Source organism: Panthera onca, chromosome A2 (assembly GCF_046562875.1).
Source record: "Panthera onca isolate mPanOnc1 chromosome A2, mPanOnc1 haplotype 2, whole genome shotgun sequence".
NCBI classification, from domain to species: domain Eukaryota; kingdom Metazoa; phylum Chordata; class Mammalia; order Carnivora; family Felidae; genus Panthera; species Panthera onca.
Genome location: NC_138340.1, coordinates 11,480,296 through 11,499,935, shown reverse-complemented (window position 1 = coordinate 11,499,935; position 19,640 = coordinate 11,480,296). Strand labels below are relative to the sequence as shown.

At 52.2% G+C, this 19,640-nt stretch overlaps 1 protein-coding gene across 1 annotated transcript in view; it reads left to right on the top strand.

Moving 5' to 3' along the window:
* The window catches only part of NOTCH3 (notch receptor 3), a 35,354-nt gene extending 20,858 nt beyond the window's left edge, over positions 1–14,496 (top strand). The window contains exons 26-33 of the mRNA XM_078443268.2: positions 1,542–1,696; positions 1,789–2,011; positions 3,029–3,113; positions 5,510–5,672; positions 7,279–7,583; positions 7,860–8,007; positions 11,232–11,329; positions 12,384–14,496. Of these exons, the coding sequence (XP_078299394.1) occupies positions 1,542–1,696; positions 1,789–2,011; positions 3,029–3,113; positions 5,510–5,672; positions 7,279–7,583; positions 7,860–8,007; positions 11,232–11,329; positions 12,384–13,436 (2,230 nt within the window). The 3' untranslated portion in view covers positions 13,437–14,496. The remainder of the gene's footprint in view (positions 1–1,541; positions 1,697–1,788; positions 2,012–3,028; positions 3,114–5,509; positions 5,673–7,278; positions 7,584–7,859; positions 8,008–11,231; positions 11,330–12,383) is intronic.
* Positions 14,497–19,640: the final 5,144 nt, after the last annotated feature.

Here is a 19,640-nt window from a genome sequence, read left to right as displayed (position 1 = left end):
GGTGGTCTGGTGCACTGTAGGATGCTTAGCAGCAGCATGCTTGGTCTCCACCCACTACACGCAGGTAGCATCCCCTCCTGCCACAAGATGCGACAACCCAAAACACCTCCGGCTACTGGCAAGGGTCCTTGGGGAGCAGAGTGGTTAAGGGCGTGCGTGCTTTTAGTTTTTTACAAATGGAAATCAGAGAACTTTCCTGATGGTGGCCTGGTAGAGCGGTCAGAAGGGAGGTGTGGCCCCTGAGCTGGGATGGGGCCCTGACAGAGGAGGGCTGGATTCTAGAGATGGAGGGCAGGGGCTCTGACCGGGTAGGGCTGGAATAGGGACATGATGTGCTAGTCCCTGGGTGCATTGATGGGGTTACTGGAGGGGTCTCATCAAGAAAAAGGACACAGGGTGATAAACAGGGATCACTTTCAGGCTTGCAGAATCTGAGGAGTCGGGGGGTGTCGTGGAGGCCCCCCAGGAGACAGCCAGAGGCTGAAGACATGGACAAGAAAGACAAAAGGGTGTTGAAGCCCTGGGAGGGACTCAGAGGAGTGGGGACAGAAGAATGATCTGGGAACAGTGAGATAAAGATTGGTTGAGGGAAATCAGCTCAGGAAGAAGGGGAGTTGGGGCACCTGGGTGGCTCAGTCAGTTGAGCTTCCGACTTTGGCTCGGGTCACGATCTCACAGCTCTGAGTTCGAGCCCCGAGTCCCTGTGCTGACAGCTCAGAGCCTGGATCCTGCTTCAGATTCTGTGTCTCCCCCTTTCTCTGCCCCTCTCTCACTTGCGCTTTCTCTCTCTCTCTCTCTCTCTCTCTCTCAAAAAAACAAAAAAACAAAAAAACAAAAAACATTAGAGAAAATACATGGAAAATGTTTAAAAAAACAAAGGAGAAGGAGCAGCCAGGGGGATAGGAGGAGAACCAGGCCATGTGGCACTAAGGATCTCACGGCAAGATGGAGTTTGGAGGGCTGGGTTCCTGGAAGCAGAGCCTGAGGCAGGGATTCAGATATATGTGCCATTCGGAAGGGGCACTCTCAGGAGAGAGGGAAAGAGAGAAGCAGGATGTGGCAGGGAGCAAACGAGGCAGAAGGAGTCTCAGTCTGGCCTCAGGGAGCTCTAGAGCATGACCGGCACTTCAGAGTCCTTGTGACAGGAGGGCACCTTTGTACCCCCCAAATCAGCCAGTCACCGGCTGAGGGCTGCCCTAAGGGGTGTCCCCTCCCACGTGAAGAGGTCCCCACTTTGCTGAGGGTCATCTGTTAGAAGTCAGCGCTCACAGTAGTTGGGGGACAGACACACCGGCCTGGCAAAGGAGACTGGCACCCACTGGAGATCTTGATGTGAAAACAGTGCCCAGTGCCCACTGGATTCGTGGCTGGGGGGACACTGGTGGCCACAGCAAGACTGGTTTGGGGTGGGGGCGTGGTGAGGGGGGCCTTGCCAACGTGGTGCGTGGAGACCGCTCTTCTGAGTCCAGGGCATGGGGCTCCGTGCCTGGCCGGCAGCAGGTTGAGCTCCCCTCCCCCGTCCTTCCCTTGGGTCCCCGAAGCTCTGTGGTGATGCTGGAGATTGACAACCGGCTGTGCCTGCAGTCACCGGAGAACGACCACTGCTTCCCCGACGCCCAGAGTGCGGCCGACTACCTGGGAGCCTTGTCGGCGGTGGAACGCCTTGACTTCCCGTACCCGCTGCGGGCCGTGCGAGGTGAGGCCTGGCCTGGTGGCAGGGTGGGGGGGTGGGGGGGGGGGGTGGGGCGGCCGGCCCGGGGCTGAAGCCCTCTGCTTCCCACCCCGCAGGGGAGCCGCTGGAGCTGCCGGAGCCGAGCATGCCGCTGCTTCCGCTGCTGGCCGCCAGCGCCGTCTTCCTGCTGGCCATCCTCGTGCTGGGCGTCATGGTGGCCCGGCGCAAGCGTGAGCACAGCACCCTCTGGTTCCCCGAGGGCTTCGCGCTCCACAAGGACGTGGCTGCCGGCCACAAGGGCCGCCGGGAGCCCGTGGGCCAAGACGCGCTGGGCATGAAGTAAGGACCCCGCCCACTCCCGGTGGCTGACTGGGGGCGGGGCTTGGGAGCCCTTGAGCCCACTTTGACCCGACTGATCTCTCGTCCCCACCAGACCCTAGCTTCAGACTCCAGCCCAGACCCCAGTACGCGTCCCTTGACCACTGACCGACTCCATGATCCCGGGGAGGGGGGGCACCCCTGACTTGTGACCCCCCTGACCCCCATGTCCTGTATCTCCGCTCCCCTGACTCGAATCCTGCTCTGACCGCCCCCTGACCCTGCCTTGATCCTGGCCTTTCCAATTTCACCAAGATATTCAAGATTTGTTCCCACGTGACTGCTGGCCTCATGATCCTTATCTGCACCCCGACCCCTCACGGAGCCCTGACCCTATCATCTATGACCGCCCCCCCCCCCCCCCAAATACCACCTCTGGCTCTAACCCACCCTGACCTTTGACCCCACCTCTGACCCTCTTTCCACCCCCAACTCAGTGTTCATTCTCCATGATCCTCAATCCTGGCCTTGGCCCTGGGCCTCGCCTCCAACTCCCTTATCTGTCCCTCAAGACCCCCCAACCCTGCCCTGCCCTAACCCCAGAATGTACCCCTCTCCTGCGACCCCATGACTTCCTGACTCTTCAGTACAACCTACTTAATCCTGGCTGCATCCTTACCTGTGGGGAGGATAACTACATCCTCATGACTCCTGATGTCATCCTGTGTATTCTCTGCTATATGCCTGTGACCCTCACCTATCCCACAGCCCACTGTTCTGACCCCTGACCCCGTTCTTGGCCCTTCCCCGATTCCACCTTAAGACCCTGGCTGCCACCAATCATAACCCCTGACTATCCCCTCCCAGTGACCTTAACTTCGTCCTGCAGCCTCTCTTTGGACTCTGTATCTTGGACCCCAGAACCCAACCCCTGCTGGCCTCTGGGGGCTTGTCTCTGACCCCACCCCAAATCCTCCTTCCAGGTTGCATGTCTCAATTGTCTCTTCTCCCCTTCCCCCCTTCCCATTGTGCCCACAGGAACATGGCCAAGAGCGAGAGTCTGATGGGGCAGGTGGCCACAGACTGGATGGACACTGAGTGCCCAGAAGCGAAGCGACTGAAGGTGGTGTCCTTTCTCTGACCCGTGACCTCGGAGTTCTGGGTGGAGGGCCCCTGATGGTCAGTGGGAGAGTCGTGGGAAGTCTCCGTTTTCCCTGGCTCTGGGGAACAGTCATGGTGGCCGCCCCATCCTGCCCCTCTCTAACCAGGGCCCTGCTCCCAGGTCCGTGTGGGGTCTTCTGGAGCGGAGCCCCTGACCTAGACAGCAACTCTGCTTTCTCACTGTGGGGTCCCACTTTGTCCAGGGTGCCCAGCCTGAAAGTGCTCCGAGCTGGTTTTAAACACCCTTTCCTGTACTGGGGCCACACCCGTGGGCTCTGTCTTGGTCAGCTTACACAGCCATTACAAAATACCACAGACTGGGGGTCTTAAATGACAGATACTTCTTTTCTCACAGTTCTGCAAGCTGGAAGTCAGGGAACAAGGTGCTGGCAGGGTTGGGTCGTGGTGAGGGCTCTCTTCCGGGCTTGTAGACAGCCGCCTTCTCTGTGTCCTCACGTGGTGCTCTTCTGTGTGCATGGAGGGAGAGAGCTCTGGGGTTTCTTCTTCTTCTTACAAGGATCTCAGTCCTGTTGGTTTAGGGCCCCACCCTTATGACCTTGTTTAGCCTTGATTATCTCCTTAAAGGTCTTCTGTCCAAATACTCTTGTTTGTTGGAGGTGAGGGCTTCAACATATGATTTTGGGGGGACAACAGTTCAGTCTGTAACACGTTCCTGCCAACATTCCCTTATACTTGCTAGATGTCTTGAACACACGCAAGCATCCTATTTTGTCTTTCGAAGGACCCTGTGAAGCAGCTGTTGATATAGATCTCAATTCTCAGCCGCCTCTCCCTGGCTAGATTTTAATGTTTGTGAAATGGAGACATCTGTTACAATTGACAGCTGGAAGAAATCTGTTCACCTCAGGCTTTTCTTTTTCTTTCTTATCCCAAAGTGCGTATTAAGTAGATAGCAGAATAGGGTTTATTTATTTATTTATTTATTTTTGAGAGAGAGAGACACAGTGCAAGTGTGGGGAGAGGCAGAGGGAGACACAGAATCTAAAGCAGGCAGGCTCCAGTCTCTGAGCTGTCAGCACAGAGCCCGATGCAGAACTCGAACTCACAAGCCATGAGATCATGACCTGAGCCAAAGTCGGATGCTTAACCGACTGAGCCACCCAAGTGTCCCATGCAATAAGTTTTGATGGCATTTTGGCATTGCAGAATGACAGCATTATCCTGATTTTGCTAATGAGAAGCTCAGAGCTCTAACGTGATCTGTCAGGTGATGGACAGCTAATCAGAAAGGATCAGGGAGGCTGGGACAGCTGTCCATCACCTGGCTCTCCCCTTTCGTGAAATTCAACTCTCCGCCTGGGTCCTTAAGCTCAGGTCTGGCTTTATCAGGCTGTTTGGTGCCTGAGGGCTCCTAAATGTCCTGGCAGGCTAGTTAAGAATATTCTGTCCTGAAGGGCACCTGGGTGGCTCAGCCGGTTAAGGGTCCAGTCATGATTTCATCCAGGTCATGATCTTGAGGTCCTGAGATCGAGCCCCACATTGGGCTCAGTCCAGAGTGTGGAAACTGCTTGGATTCTCCCTCCCCCACTTATGCTCTCTCCCTCTCTCTCTCTCTCTTTCAAAATAAATATACTGAAGAAGAAAAAAAAATTTAAAAATACCAAAAAAAAAAAAAAAGAACATTCTGTCCTATTTCCATAACATCACTATGCCTCTTGGACCCTGAGTCTGAAATTTATCAAGCTCCTGCTAGGGGCCCAGGTGCTATGCTTGTGAAGGTAAACTGATACATTTGTGTCTATTTTGTCCTGATACCTCATGTTCATGTTCACAGTAGTGGGTAGGAGTCCCACGTGGTATCCAGCGCGCTCTTTGCTTCTCTCTTTCTCTCCCACCCATTCAGCCTTTTCTCAGAGTAAAATTGATCCTTGAAGGGCCAGCCCCCCACCCCCGCATTTCTTTTACTAGTGATTTGTAGTTTCCAGAATGCAAATTTTGCATTTCTTCTATTAAGTTTAATTCTAAATGCTTTACTCTTCCTGATGCTGTTGTCGTGGGATTGTTCTCTCAATTTCGTTTTCAGCGTGTTCGCGTCTAGGGTATAGACAGGTGTCTACTGACAGGGGCTGTGCTCCGTGTCTTTTCCTTGATCACCCACCTTGGATTCCCAGCCCTCCCCACTTCCTACCCAGATTAAAATCCCACGTCTTCCTTTTATGGGTTCTCTGAGCTCCGGTATGTCAATTTCCTGTTTCCATATGTAGAAAAGAAGCAGGATATTCGTGGTTTCTTGGGGCCGTGTGTGCATCTCCACGAGAGAAAGCTGTGAGGATGCCCAGACTGTCCCTCTAACTATCTCTCGACTCTTTGTGAGAGCCTGGGTCCTTGTGCCTCCAGGTAGAGGACCCTGGCGTGGGGGCCGAGGATGCTGTGGATTGTCGCCAGTGGACTCAACACCACCTGGTTGCAGCTGACATCCGTGTGGCACCAGCCATGGCCTTGACGCCCCCACAGGGCGATGTGGATGCTGATGGCGTGGATGTCAACGTGCGTGGCCCAGGTCAGTGGTGATGCCTTCCCCCTCCAAGGATCCCCTTACCAGTCCTACCTGGGAAAAGTTGCATCTGGGTCTGTGTCCTGGGGAGAGTTGGGTCTGTCTGGGGGTGTGTGTTAATCACGACTCTTGGTTGTAAGTCATAATAGCCCAACTCAAACTAGTTTAAGTAAAACGAAAGATTTACTGGCTCTTGTAACCGAAAGCATCATGGATATTTGGGTCCAGGACTCCAGCCCGAGGAGGCTTTCTCCGGGGGGCACGATAGCCACAGGCCTGACCAACCTTGTAAAACCTTTATTACCAGGGCGCCCGGGTAGCTCAGTCAATTAAGCATCTGACTCTTGGTTTCAGCTCAGGTCCTGATCTCACAGTTCGTGGGTTCAAGGCCCACACCAGACTCTGTGGTGACAGCATGGAGCCTGCTTGGGAATCTCTCTCTCTTTCCTCTCTCCTCTCTTTCTGCCTTTTCTGACCACTCACCCACGCTCAGTCTCTCTCAAAATAAATAAATAAACATTAAAAAGAAAAAAATAAAACCTTCATTACCAGTTACCCTAGCAAAAGTCCCAGGATGAGTTCTGATTGGATGGACTAGAGTCACCTGCCCATCCCTCAACTAATCAGTGTGACTGGGGGGCTGGAATATGCAGATTGACTGCAGGTCTGGGCCTAATGCCTCTCCTTGAGCCAAGGATTGGGTTTAGCTCTACTCGGGGCTTGAGGATGGAAAATGGGGTGCTTATGGCTCCCTAAGGGAAACGAGCAAATGCTCATGCAGAGCGTAGCAGATCACATTATTTGGATTCTCTCGGATCTGTCTTTCCTGCATTTCAGGGTATTCCTCCCCCAGCTCGTTTTGCTTTCATTCCAAATGACCTGCACTGATGGCTCTTTTCTGAAATTCCTCAGGCCACCAGGGCCTGAAGTGCCTGGGATTTTATGTCTCTGGGGTGGTTCTTTTTTTTTTTTTTTTTTAAGTTTATTTATTTATTTTTGAGAGACAGAGAAAGAGAGAGACAGAGAATCCCAAGCAGGCTCTGCGCTCTGTCAGCGCAGAGCCTGATGCGGGGCTCGAACTCATGAACCGTGAGATCATGACCTGAGCCAAAATCAAGAGTTGGGCGCTTAACCAACTGACCCACCAGGCGCCCCCTGGGGTGGTTCTTCACTAGCGGGTGGGGGAGCGTGAAAGACACAGCTCCTTTGCCTCAAGCGGGATTACACCTCTGCGGTACCTGAGCCCCCCTTCAGGATCGGGCTGAAATAACCCCCTGGGAATTTGCCTGACGTTGAACGCTTGCTTCTTCCTCCCTCCCTTGTCCTGTATCTGCCTTGGGAGCCCTTCTGTGACAAGTCACCTGCCCGTGCATCCTTATCCTGCCCTGGCTTCTCGGGTACCTGGCACAGATGCCATGCCTGTCTGTGTGTGCGTGCATGCACACGCATGTGCATGTGTACACACGTGCACACGGGGGTGCAGATGGGAGGACTCGTCGCTCCCTCTTGTGACCCTTGTGTCCCGCTTCCTGCTAATGCAATGCCCTCAGTCGCATTCGCTGGCAAGGCCCCCTGTGCCCACCTCCCCGTGACACATTCCTGGCCTTTGCAGACGGCTTCACCCCACTGATGCTGGCCTCTTTCTGTGGCGGGGCTCTGGAGCCAATGCCCACCGAGGAGGATGAGGCAGAAGACGCGTCAGCGAGCATCATCTCAGACCTGATCTGCCAGGGAGCCCAGCTTGGGGCACGGACTGACCGCACGGGCGAGACAGCCCTGCACCTCGCTGCCCGCTATGCCCGGGCCGATGCGGCCAAGCGGCTGCTGGATGCCGGGGCAGACACCAATGCCCAGGACCATTCAGGCCGCACTCCTTTGCACACTGCTGTCACCGCTGATGCCCAAGGCGTCTTCCAGGTGAGGTGGACCTGCCCCTTTGGACTTCGGAGCTGGCAGCCGACATGAGGCATCAGCCAGGCCTGGGTTTGAGCCCCGGTCCTACGAGACGGAGCTTACTTTTCTCCTTTGTTAAATGGGGGGTCTGTGGGAGTATGGGGCCTGGCGGGTACCTGCTTCCTGGACTTCATGGAGTCTATAGGGGACGTGGGGGTTGGGGAGCTCAGGGGACTTGGAGATGTACCTGGTCCTTCTGTTCCTGCCGTGACCCTCCCTTCTGCATACCTTCCCTTCTAGATTCTCATCCGGAACCGCTCCACAGACCTGGATGCCCGCATGGCGGATGGTTCAACGGCGCTAATCCTCGCAGCCCGTCTGGCGGTGGAGGGCATGGTGGAAGAACTCATTGCCAGCCATGCTGATGTCAATGCTGTGGATGAGCTTGGTACGCTGTGGGGAGTAGCCGTGGGTGGAGGCTGAGAGGGGGCACCTGGGCCCTGACTGTAGGTGTTAACTCACACCCACACTGAGACCCAATCATTGAAACTCACGCACGTGCAACAGAGTGTTTTGTTTTTTGGTTTTTTTTTTTTAATGTTTATTTTTTGTTTATTTTTGAGAGAGAGACAGAGTGTGAGTGGGGGGAGGGGCAGAGAGAGGGAGACAGAACCCGAAGCAGGCTCCGGGCTCCAAGCTGTCCGCACAGAACCCGATGCGGGGCTGGAACTCACGAACCGTGAGATCACGACGTGAGCCGAAGTCGGACGCTTAACCGACTGAGCCACCTAGGCGTCCCACGTGTAACAGAGTTTTGATGTGGACTTACACTCACATGTTTTGTGTGTGTGTGTGTGTGTGTGTGTGTGTGTGTGGCATTTGCTAGCCCATATGACACCTCCGTGACTTAGAAAAAGGTGGCCTTCCCGAAGACACTTCATTTCTGTTTGCTTTAGCAGAAGAACTTACTGTGCTGCCCTCTGCTGGACAGCTGGTATAGTACATTTGCAAATTGGCCAAATCCATCCATACGTGATGGCAAATACCTCTGTGGAGGTGGCTTGCTTGCACAGATCCCGACCTTTCTGGAGCAGGTGTTCTCAACCTCTGCACCATTTACACTTGGGGTTGGATGATTCTTTGTGCTGGGGGCTGTCCTTGCAATGTAGGATATTAAACAGCGTCCCTGGCCTTGACCCACTAGATGCCAGCAGCACCCCACTCCCCAGTTGCGACAACCAAAAATGTCTCCAGACATTGGCAAATGCCCCTGGGTGGGGGGATCACCTCTGTTTGAGAACTGTGGCTCTGGAGAACCACCGTCCAGTAGGACTTTCTGTGTTGATGGAAATCATTCTTGGTCTGTGATGAGCAATGTGGTGGCCCCTGGCCACATGTAGTGGCTTTTGAGCACTTGAAATGTGGCTAGGGCAAATGAAGAGCTAAATGTTTTGTTTCATTTAATTTTTTAACCTTTGTTTTGCCTGCTTTCTTTAACAAGCTTTATTTATTTATTTTTAAAAATGTTTTTATTTATTTTGAGACAGAGAGAGACAGAGTGCAAGCAGGGGAGGGGAAGAGAGAGGGGGAGACACAGAATCCGAAGCAGGCTCCAGGCTCCGAGCTGTCAGCACAGAGCCTTCCACGGGGCTCGAACTCACGGAGTGTGAGATCATGACCTGAGCTGAAGTCGGGTGCTTAACCGACTGAGCCACCCAGGCGCCCCTAAAAAGCTTTATTTAGATGTAATTCACATACAATACAATTCAGCCATTTAAAGCATGAAATCCAGTGGCTTTTAGTATAATCACATAGTTGTGCAACTATCATCATAGTAAATTTCATTTTATTTATTTATTTTTAATGTTCATTTATTTTTGAGACAGAGAGAGACACAGCATGAGCAGGGAAGGGGCAGAGAGAGAGGGAGACACAGAATCTGAAACAGGCTCCAGGCTCTGAGCTGTCAGCACAGAGCCCGACGCGGGGCTCGAACTCACAAACTGTGAGATCATGACCTGAGCCGAAGTCGGACGCTTAACCGACTGAGCCACCCAGGCGCCCCTCATCCTAGTAAATTTTAGAACATTTTCACCACCTGGAAGAGAAGCCCTCACCATTAGCTGACACCCTCCAATCTTCTTACCTTCCCAGCCGTAGACAACCACTTAAACACATACTTTCTGTATGGATTTTCCTACTCTGAATGTTTCCTAACATTCATTGGCTGCTGCTCCTATGAACATTCATGTACCGGTTTTTGTGTAGACATATGTTTTCATTTCTCTTGGGTACACAACTAGGAGCGAAATCTGAGTCATATGGTAACTCTATGTTGAATCTTGTGAGGAGCGGCCAGACTTTTCCACAGTGCCTGCCCTGTGTCACATTCCTGCTGGCCATGCATGAGGGTTCCAGTTTCTTCACGTGCTCGCAGATAGTTGTTATTAACAGTCTTTTGTTACAGCCTTTCTAGTGGGTGTGAATTGGTATCTCGTTGTGGTCTTGGTTTTTATTTCCCTGGTGGCTAATGATGTTGAGCATATTTCCATGTGCTTATTGGTCATGTGTATATCTGCTTTGGAAAAATGTCTATTTTGATGCTTTGCCCGTTTTTTAAAAAGTTAACTTATTATTTGAAAGAGAGAGAGAGAGAGCATGTGCACGAGTGGGGGAGGGGCAGAGAAAGAGAGAGAGAGAGAGAGAGAGAGAGAGAATCCCAAACAGGCTTCATTCTCAGCATGGAGGTTACCCCAGGGCTTGATTCCACAATGGTGAGATTTTGACCTGAGCCAAAATCAAGAGTCAGACGCCCAAATGACTAAGCCACCTGGGCGTCCCTGCCTGTTTTTAAATTGGGTTTTTGTTTTTTTATTATTGAGTTAGAAGACTTCTTTATATATTTTTGGTATAAGTCTCTTATCAGATACATGATTTATAAAGATTTGTCCCATTTTGTAGGTTTTCTTTTCGCTTTCTTGATGGTGTCCTTAGAAGCACAGACATTTTAATTTTGATGAGATCCAATTTATCTATTTCTGTTGTTACTGTTTTGTTTTGGTTTGTTTTTTTTTGGTGTCCTAGCTAAGAATCCTTTGCCTAAATCAAGGTCATGAAGTTTTACTCCTCTGTTTTCCTCTAAATGTTTTATAGTTTGAGCCCTTACATGTGGATATTTGATTCATTTGAGTTGACTTTTGTATTTGGTGTGAGGTAGGGATCCAGCCCCGTTCTTTTGCACGTGGAGATCCAGTTGTCCCAGCACCATTTGTTGAGAAGGCTAGCCTTTCCCTATTGAATGGTCTTGGCAGCTGTGTTGTTTAATTTTAATCAGTGTACATCTAAAGAGCAGTGTGTGCTTGGTGGCTACTGCATTGGACAGGCACAGCGCTAGCTACAACCGAGTGAGGTCCACATAGTACCCCTGCCTGTGTATGGAGAGTCACGCACTGTAGGTGTGCACATACACGCACAGTGTCTCTCTTGGACAGAGAGCGTCCTCCCACAGGTCTGCACATATAGGGACCCAAACACATGATCAGGTACTCATGGGAGGTCCCCCCACCCACCTGCCTGCCAGGCCATATTCTAGACACTTTCTGCCCCCCCGGCCGTGGGACCCTAGCAAATGAGCTTAGTCCTAACCCTAACTTCTCCCCCCACCCCCTACAGGGAAATCAGCCTTACACTGGGCAGCAGCCGTCAACAATGTGGAGGCCACGTTGGCCCTGCTCAAAAATGGAGCCAACAAGGACATGCAGGATAGCAAGGTGAGCCCCAGCCCTTGACCCACCAGGCAGTCAGCCCTAAATATGGCAAAGAGCAGGGTGGGGTGGGTTAGTGGGGGCATTCATCTTGCCTGCAGCCAAGTTAGGATTTGGACCTAACAGCCTCTAACAGTGGATTAGAGGAGGAAGCGTGTGGCAGTTGCTGTGTGACCTTGGGCAAATCGCTGAACATCTCTGAACCTCAGTGTCCTCATCTGTGAAGTGGGGAGGCAACAGTACCCACCTCGTTGTTGTCTCCTGAGGATTCACTGAGATAACGCATTTGCAAAATGCTTAGTAGATCCTCAATAAAAGGTAACTGTTAACGATCATTGTTTTAAAAGCCTTGCAGGGTGAAATTACTCTCCTCATTTTATAAATGGGAAGAGTGAGGCTCAGAGGGGCACAGGGATGGATTCTGTCCTTATCTGACATTTGGATATTTTATCCATTACAGATTTTTTGGCCAACAAGCGTAATTTAAGAAAGGGTTGCATTAAAATATCATTTAGTTTGATGATTGGCTTTAAAAAAAAATTTTTTTTTTTAACATTCATTTATTATTGAAAGACAGAGTCAGAGCGTGAGCAGGGGAGGGGCAGAGGGAGAGGGAGACACAGAATCCGAAGCAGGCTCCAGGCTCTGAGCTGTCGGCACAGAGCCCGACGTGGTGCTTGAACTCAACAAACCGCGAGATCATGACCTGAGCTGAAGTCGGACGCTCAACCGACTGAGCCACCCTGGCGCCCCCGATGATTGGTTTTTGACGCCCCCTTAAGTTTTGTGCCTAAGGGGAGTGCCTCACTTTCCTCACCCTAGTCCTGGCCCTGGGGCATGACGCTTAGTAGGCACTGGACGGATGCGCTTTAAAGGAAAGAACTTGCCTAGTTTCCCCTCAGCAGAGCCGGGATCCCATCCAAGCTCTGCTGGGCTGGAGAGTGTGGCTTCTTAGCTGGTTTCCACCAGAGGCTAGAAGGCCGCCAGACCTTGGCCAGGAGTTAATCCGGGTTCTTGGGATGCTGATCTGTCGTGGGTTCTGTGCCTCACTCCCGCTCAGGAGGAAACTCCACTCTTTCTGGCCGCCCGGGAGGGCAGCTATGAGGCTGCCAAGCTGCTGCTGGACCACTTCGCCAACCGCGAGATCACAGACCACCTGGACAGGCTGCCGCGGGACGTGGCCCAGGAGCGGCTGCACCAGGACATCGTGCGCCTGCTGGACCAGCCCAGTGGGCCCCGGAGCCCTCCCGGCCCGCACGGCCTGGGGCCCCTCCTCTGCCCACCGGGGGCCTTCCTCCCGGGCCTCAAGGTGGCACAGTCTGGGGGCAAGAAGAGCCGGAGGCCACCCGGGAAGGCGGGGCTGGGGCCGCAGGGCGCCCGGGGGCGGGGCAAGAAGCTGACGCTGGCCTGCCCCGGTCCCCTGGCCGAGAGCTCGGTCACGCTGTCGCCCGTGGACTCGCTGGACTCCCCGCGGCCCTTCGGTGGGCCCCCCGCGTCCCCTGGCGGCTTCTCCCTCGAGGGGCCCTACGCGGCTGCCACCGCCACGGCTGTGTCCCTGGCGCAGCTCGGTGGCGTGAGCCGGGCCGGTCTAGGGCGCCAGCCCCCCGGGGGCTGCGTGCTCAGCTTGGGTCTGCTGAACCCCGTGGCCGTTCCCCTCGACTGGGCCCGGCTGCCGCCACCTGCCCCGCCGGGCCCCTCGTTCCTGCTGCCGCTGGCGCCGGGACCCCAGCTGCTGAACCCCGGGACCCCCGTGTCGCCCCAGGAGCGGCCCCCACCGTACCTGGCGGCCCCGGGACACGGCGAGGAGTACCCGGCAGCCGGCGCCCACGGCAGCCCCCCCAAGGCCCGCTTCCTGAGGGTCCCCAGCGAGCACCCTTACCTGACCCCCTCCCCCGAGTCCCCCGAGCACTGGGCCAGCCCCTCGCCTCCCTCCCTCTCGGACTGGTCAGACTCCACGCCCAGCCCAGCCACTGCCACCGGGCCCGCGGCCACAGCCGCTGGGGCGCTGCCTGCCCAGCCGCTCCCCCTTTCCGTTCCAGGCCCGCTAGCTCAGGCCCAGACCCAGCTGGGGCCCCAGCCCGAAGTCACCCCCAAGAGGCAGGTGTTGGCCTGAGAGCTCTCCAGTTCCTGGGTCTTGGGGGGCTGAACAGACATCCTGTCCTGATTCTCTCTCTCCCCCCGCTTCCTTTGTAGACCTTTCCCTTCTCTTTTCTCTCCACCAGCCTCCTCGCACCGGTCCGACTCCCCCTCGAAGTGTGGCTGAGATAGGTCCGCAGCCTCGGCTTTCAGTCCTGCTTTATTTATAGGGGGTGCGGGCTGACTCCCCCCCACCCCCTGGGTCTTGAGATGAGCCTGGGGCCTCCTCCTGCACCCCCCCATCCCCATGCTTCCGTCCCTCCTCCCTCTCCTGCCTCCTCTGGTCTCTCTCCTTACGCTCTGACACGAGTGAATTATTATTATTTTTTTTTACATTTTGTATAGAAACAAATTCATTTAAACAAACTTATTATTATTATTATTTTTTACAAAATATATATATGGAGACGCTCCCTGCCCCTGCAAACCCCCCAGTGCCCCCGTGGGGCTGAGTCTGTGGGCCCATTCGGCCAAGCTGGATCCTGTGTACCGAGTACACGGGCATGACCGGGATCCTGTGTACCGAGTACACAACCCTGGTGTGTACCAAGTAGGCACCCTTGGGCGCACCCTCCGGGGCGGGGGGCGGGTGAGACTTGGGAGCCTGTTTCCTCCCCCATGTCCCTCACTTCACTGCATTCCAGATGGAACTTGTTCTATAGCTTTGCTGGGGGGAGGGCTCTTCTGGCCCAGAGAGCCCGCCCCAGGTCCCCCCAACCCTAGAGCCGGGGCCATTTCTCTTGGGGAGCTGGGTGGGGGTGGCTGGTGAGAACGTGAGGACCAGGGGAGATGTGTGCATGTCATTTTGCCTCCCTCTAAATACGGGACTGCAGGAAGGGAATGAGCTGCCTGGTGGCACCCCTCCCCTGGTACTCCCCCACCCCCACCCCCCCGCCCAGCCCCGGGGGCAAAATAGAAGTATTTTTAGGCTATTTTTGTAATGTGGCTTCTGGTCACTATCCCTGTGTAGCTAAATTCCCTTGCATTGTACAGCCCCCAGTCCCCTCACCACCTAATAAAGGAATAGTTAACACTCAGTGTCCTTGGTCTGTGTCTCGAGAAGGTGGAGGGTGGGGGGTAGTGGTGGGCCTTCTATACCTCTGGGGCCGACTTGAGTTCCCATCATGGGTTGAACCCATGCAGCTTGCCAGCTCCTGCTTCCTCTCTTGGCAGATGACTGCTGATTAGTTCAGAGGTGGTCACCTGACTTCAGGTGAGCCAATCAGATTCCCTTTCCCCAGAAGTTCCTTAATGCAGATGCTGAGAAAGAGGTCAGTTGTTGGAGCTTCTAAGGCCATGGGCAGATGGCGAACTATGGGTGGCTAGTTTTATTGGCAGGGGTGGGGGGTGGGTGCTTGGGTGGCTCCAGAGACTTGGAGGCAGTATCTGAGTTCCAGTTGGAGCGTCCATTCTAGTTAATTGAGCGTGCATTCCGTTGGCACCAACAGGTATTTAATAATTGCCTTCTAAGTGCCCGATGCTGCTTCTGCATGAATCTCACCTCTACCTTGTGCTCCCTTGGGTTCTGGAGACAATGCTGCACGTGTGTAATAAGTACTCCTTTGCACGTACCAGCGTAGATGGATTTCTCTGTCTTGCAACCAGTTGTGCCCCCAAACAAGGTTGTGTTTGCACTGGGACCCTCTGGGAAAGGAGGATGGGAGAACGTTCACTGATTCCTCCTGTCATTTTGTCATCGGCAGGTCCCTTCCCTTGCCTCCACGCTGACCTCGGTTCCTGAGTTTTGCCAAGAAAGAATTCAGAGCTAAACTCTCAAGTAAGTGAGAGTTGAATGGCAGTTAAAGAGACCTACAGATGGCAACTACACCAGGGGTCAGGGGTGTCTTGTTTTTTATACTTGCATGGGTTATAGGTCATAGCTAGGGGAGTCTCTAATTGCCTCCAATCATCTAAGGGACTCCTCCTGCCGGTTGGGAGGAGGGCATTGGGGGCCCTATATGGTCCTTGTGGAACCCTCATGGCAGCCTTCCCGCAGCAGGGGTGTCAAAACCGCGATGTAAATGTATAGTTATGAAGCTATGGAGGGCAGCAGTTATAGGGAAGAACCCCTCCCCCCCCCCAGTCCCTCCCCTTGACTCTCTCTGCCGTTTGGAATTTGATTTCCTCTCTTTTTATCAGTCAGAAAGGATCTCTTCCCTGCTCATATCTAGCTAACTGCCTACTCTACCAATTTGGAGTGTTCTTGGTTGCCAGTGACACAAAAAACCTACTCAATAGGCTTAAACAGAAAGAGAATTTATTAGCTCATATAACTAAGAAGGACCAGCTTCGGGAAGATCGGATCTAGCAACTCAAATGAGGTAGGCGAACAAGTTCTGAGTTTCTCTTTATCTCTACAGCTTTTTCTCTGGGTATCAGTTTCACCCTCGGGCTCCACATAGTACCCTTACTATGTAGCATCGCCCTCCTTCTGTGTTAGCAAAGTAGCTGCAAAGATCACAGACCATATTGCACTTTCCAGAGAATTGAGAAGCTTCTAGTTTCGAGGTGGATTTTGTAGTGACCTCAACCGGGTCAGGCATCCATCTTCTAACTTAGGGTTTCTCAACATCGGCAGTATTGGCATTTGGGACCCGATCGTTCTTTGCTCTGGGGGCCGCCCTGGGCATTGTCAAATGTTTAACAGCACCTCGGGCCTCCACCCACTAGATGCCAGCAGCAGCCTCTCCTCCATTGTGACAACCGGAAATGCTTCCAGACATGCCAGTTGTTCCCTGGGAGTGGGGGGGGATTGCCTTTGAGCACCACTGCATGAACGAGTCACTAGGGCAATGGGGCATGGAATGTGCAGATTCCTTAAAGCAGTCACTCTCTGCTCTGGAACTGGACGTGGCGTATGTTTAGGGATGATCAGGTTTGCAGATGCAGGCATTCTGTGGAAGCAACCAAGTGTTCACTCCACCTCTCTTCCTTGGGCTAAATCTTTGGAGATGGAACAATCTCTTTCATTGTTGTCTCAAGTTTATTTTATGCATGTTCCTCTAGCCTCTGCATGCTTGCTGGGCGCTTACTGTATGCCAAAGCCTGGACTAGTTGTTGGGGGTAGAATGATGACTTATATGGCCCGCTCTGTGCTCTTCTGGAATTTTGAGCTAGTTAGAGGATGTATAGTGGGTGTCCACTATGTCCTTGGGGATCTTGACAGAGGTTGACAGAGTCTGGGAACCCCTAAAACTCTCTATCTGTGGCTTTCTTTCGTATGGGGCAGGAATAGCCCTCAAGAACGAGGGGTGGTCGGGAGCTAATGGATAAACACCCTCGCCTCCTTTCTATTCTGTGGGAGAAATTCAGAGGTGTGTTTGCGCAGCCTCGGAGGATGCCCTTTGGGATTGATCCCCATTGCCCATGGCAGCAACTAACTCTTCCTCACTGAGACTGTCTGGGGTGTTCCTTTTTGAAATGTCCCGACTGGATGTTTCTGGCATAATTTTTCTTTTTTTTTCTAAATTTTTTTTTTCAACATTTTTTATTTTTATTTTTGGGACAGAGAGAGACACAGCATGAACGGGGGAGGAGCAGAGAGAGAGGGAGACACAGAATCGGAAATAGGCTCCAGGCTCCGAGCCATCAGCCCAGAGCCTGACGCGGGGCTCGAACTCACGGACCGCGAGATCGTGACCTGGCTGAAGTCAGACGCTTAACCGACTGCGCCACCCAGGCGCCCCATCTGGCATAATTTTTCAAATAAATCCTTTGCACTTGAATCCTTGGCCCAAGAGAAGTCCATCTTAGCTGTGTACATGAGTTGACTCTTGGAGCGGAGAAACCAAAATGTCTGTTGGGGTGGAAGCCATTTGGGGGATCCTTTTTTCTGAGTGCTACTCGAGGGAGGAAAAAGTCATTCTCCCAACCCCCACTGCCTACTTTATCATGCAACCCTGACTTTGTGTAAACAGGGCATTGGAGACGCTTGTCTCACAAAGGGGAGCTACTTTCATATCTGGTGGACCCAACTTTTTGTAAGTACATGGGAGTCTTCTCTAGGGGTGTCAGGTGGGAGAACAGGAAGTCTGCAGCAGTGGCTAAGGAAAATGAGCTAGTGGGGTTCGAAGATCCATGTGCATGTGACTTTACTGGTACCCACAAGATTCGGAGACACTTGGATTCATTGTCCTAGTTGACTTCTTGACTGAAAGGACAATGATAGAATCGCTCTGTGTCTCTCTTTGCCCCTCTGTGCTACCCTCACCCTTCTCTCCATTCTGTTCTGTGCTTGGGAGGATGACTCAGGTAGATGGAACCATCGGGCTCCTTTATCCTCTGGCTTCCACTTGGATTTGGCCAATGGGGTGGAAGATTAGGGAATAGAATGTATTTATTTCCTTGGTTCCACACCTGCAGGATAGCTGTGGTGCTCTCCATCTAGCTGCCCTCTGTGAGTTTGGGTAATTATTCCCTCTCCTTCCCCTTGGCCCTTCTGGCCTAAGGGTGGTAAAGTCTCTCTACCATTGCAAGCCCAAGGTACAGCAGCATGCCTTTCCTACATCCTGCTCACTCTATTATCATTTATCTATCATCTATCTATCTATCTGTCATCTATCTATTATCTATCTATCTATCTATCTATCATCTATTATCTATTTATCTATCTATCTATCATCTATCTATCTACCTACCTATGATCTATCTACCTACCTATCATCTATTTTCTATCACCTATCTATCATCTATCTATCTATCTATCTATCTATCTATCATCTATCTTGAGAGAGAGAGAGCAGGGGAGGGGCAGAGAGAGAATCCCAAGCAGGCTCTGTGCTGTCAGCACAGAGCCCAATGTGGGGCTTGATCTCATGAACCGTGAGATGACCTGAGCCGAAGTTGGATACTTAACTGACTGAACCACCCAGGCGCCCCTATCTATCTATGTAGCTATCATCTATCTATCATGTGTCCACGCATTCATTTTTGTTCAGCTTTATGAGGCATAACATATAATAAGGCTAATCGATTTTAAGTGTAAAGTGTGACGAGTTTGGACAAGTGCATACAGTCATAAAACCGCTGCTGTAATCATGTTTCCTCACACTCCTGTGTGCTAATCCCCTCCCACACCTCTGGCCCTAGCAGTCACGGACCTGCTGTCACTACAGTTTTGCCTTTCTGGAGTTTCCTACAAATGGGGTCATGCAGCGCGTGGCGTTTTGAATCTGGCTTTCAAAACTCAACATGCCGCTTTTGAGATTCATCCATACCATTAGATGTGTCGATCATTATGTGTATTCCTTTTTATTGCTGACAACAGTATGCGTGACGCGTGTGACCGATATATGACAATTTTTCAGCTTAGGGACATTTCGGTAATTTTCGGTTTTAGGTGTTATGAATACACTTGCCGTGAACGTTGATTATATGGGTGTGTGTGCATTTCTCTGCGGTATTTTTCTCAGGAGTGAAATGGCTAGGTTTCACGGTGTTTGTCAACTTTTTAAGACCCTGTCAAGCTGTTTTCGCAAGCGGCTGTACGTGTTGTGTTCCCACCGGCAAAGCTTGACCTATGCAGATGTCCGCGTCTTTGTTAACGCTTGGAATTGTCACCCTCTTTGGTGTCAGCTATTCCGGTGATACGGTGGTATTTCATTGTGTTTTCATGGCGTGTAATGTGAAAATGAGTGCATTTCTTCATGTGCTCATTGAAGATTCATCATGTTTTTAAAATGTGTTCAATGTTTATTCATTTATTTGAATTTTATTTTTAAAAAAATTTTAATTTTTTTTATTTAATTAAAACAATTTTTTTTTTAAATATGAAATGTATTGTCAAGTTGGTTTCCATACAACACCCAGTGCTCATCCCAACAGGTGCCCTCCTCCATGCCCGTCACCCACTTTCCCCTCCCTCCCACCCCCAATGTTTATTTATTTTTGAGAGCGACAGAGAACGAGTGGGGGAGGGGCAGAGAGAGAGGGAGACAGAATCCGAAGCAGGTTCCAGGCTCTGGGCTCTCAGCACAGAGCCCGATGCGGGGCTTGAACTCATGAACTGTGAGATCATGACCCGAGCCGAAGTCAGATGCTTAACCAACAGAGCCACCCAGGCGCCCCAAGATTCATCATCTTCAGTGAAGTGTGTGTTCAAGTCTTTTCCCACTTAAATTTTTTTTTTTTTTTTTTTTTAAATAACATACTGTAGGGACACCGGGGTGGCTCAGTTGGTTCA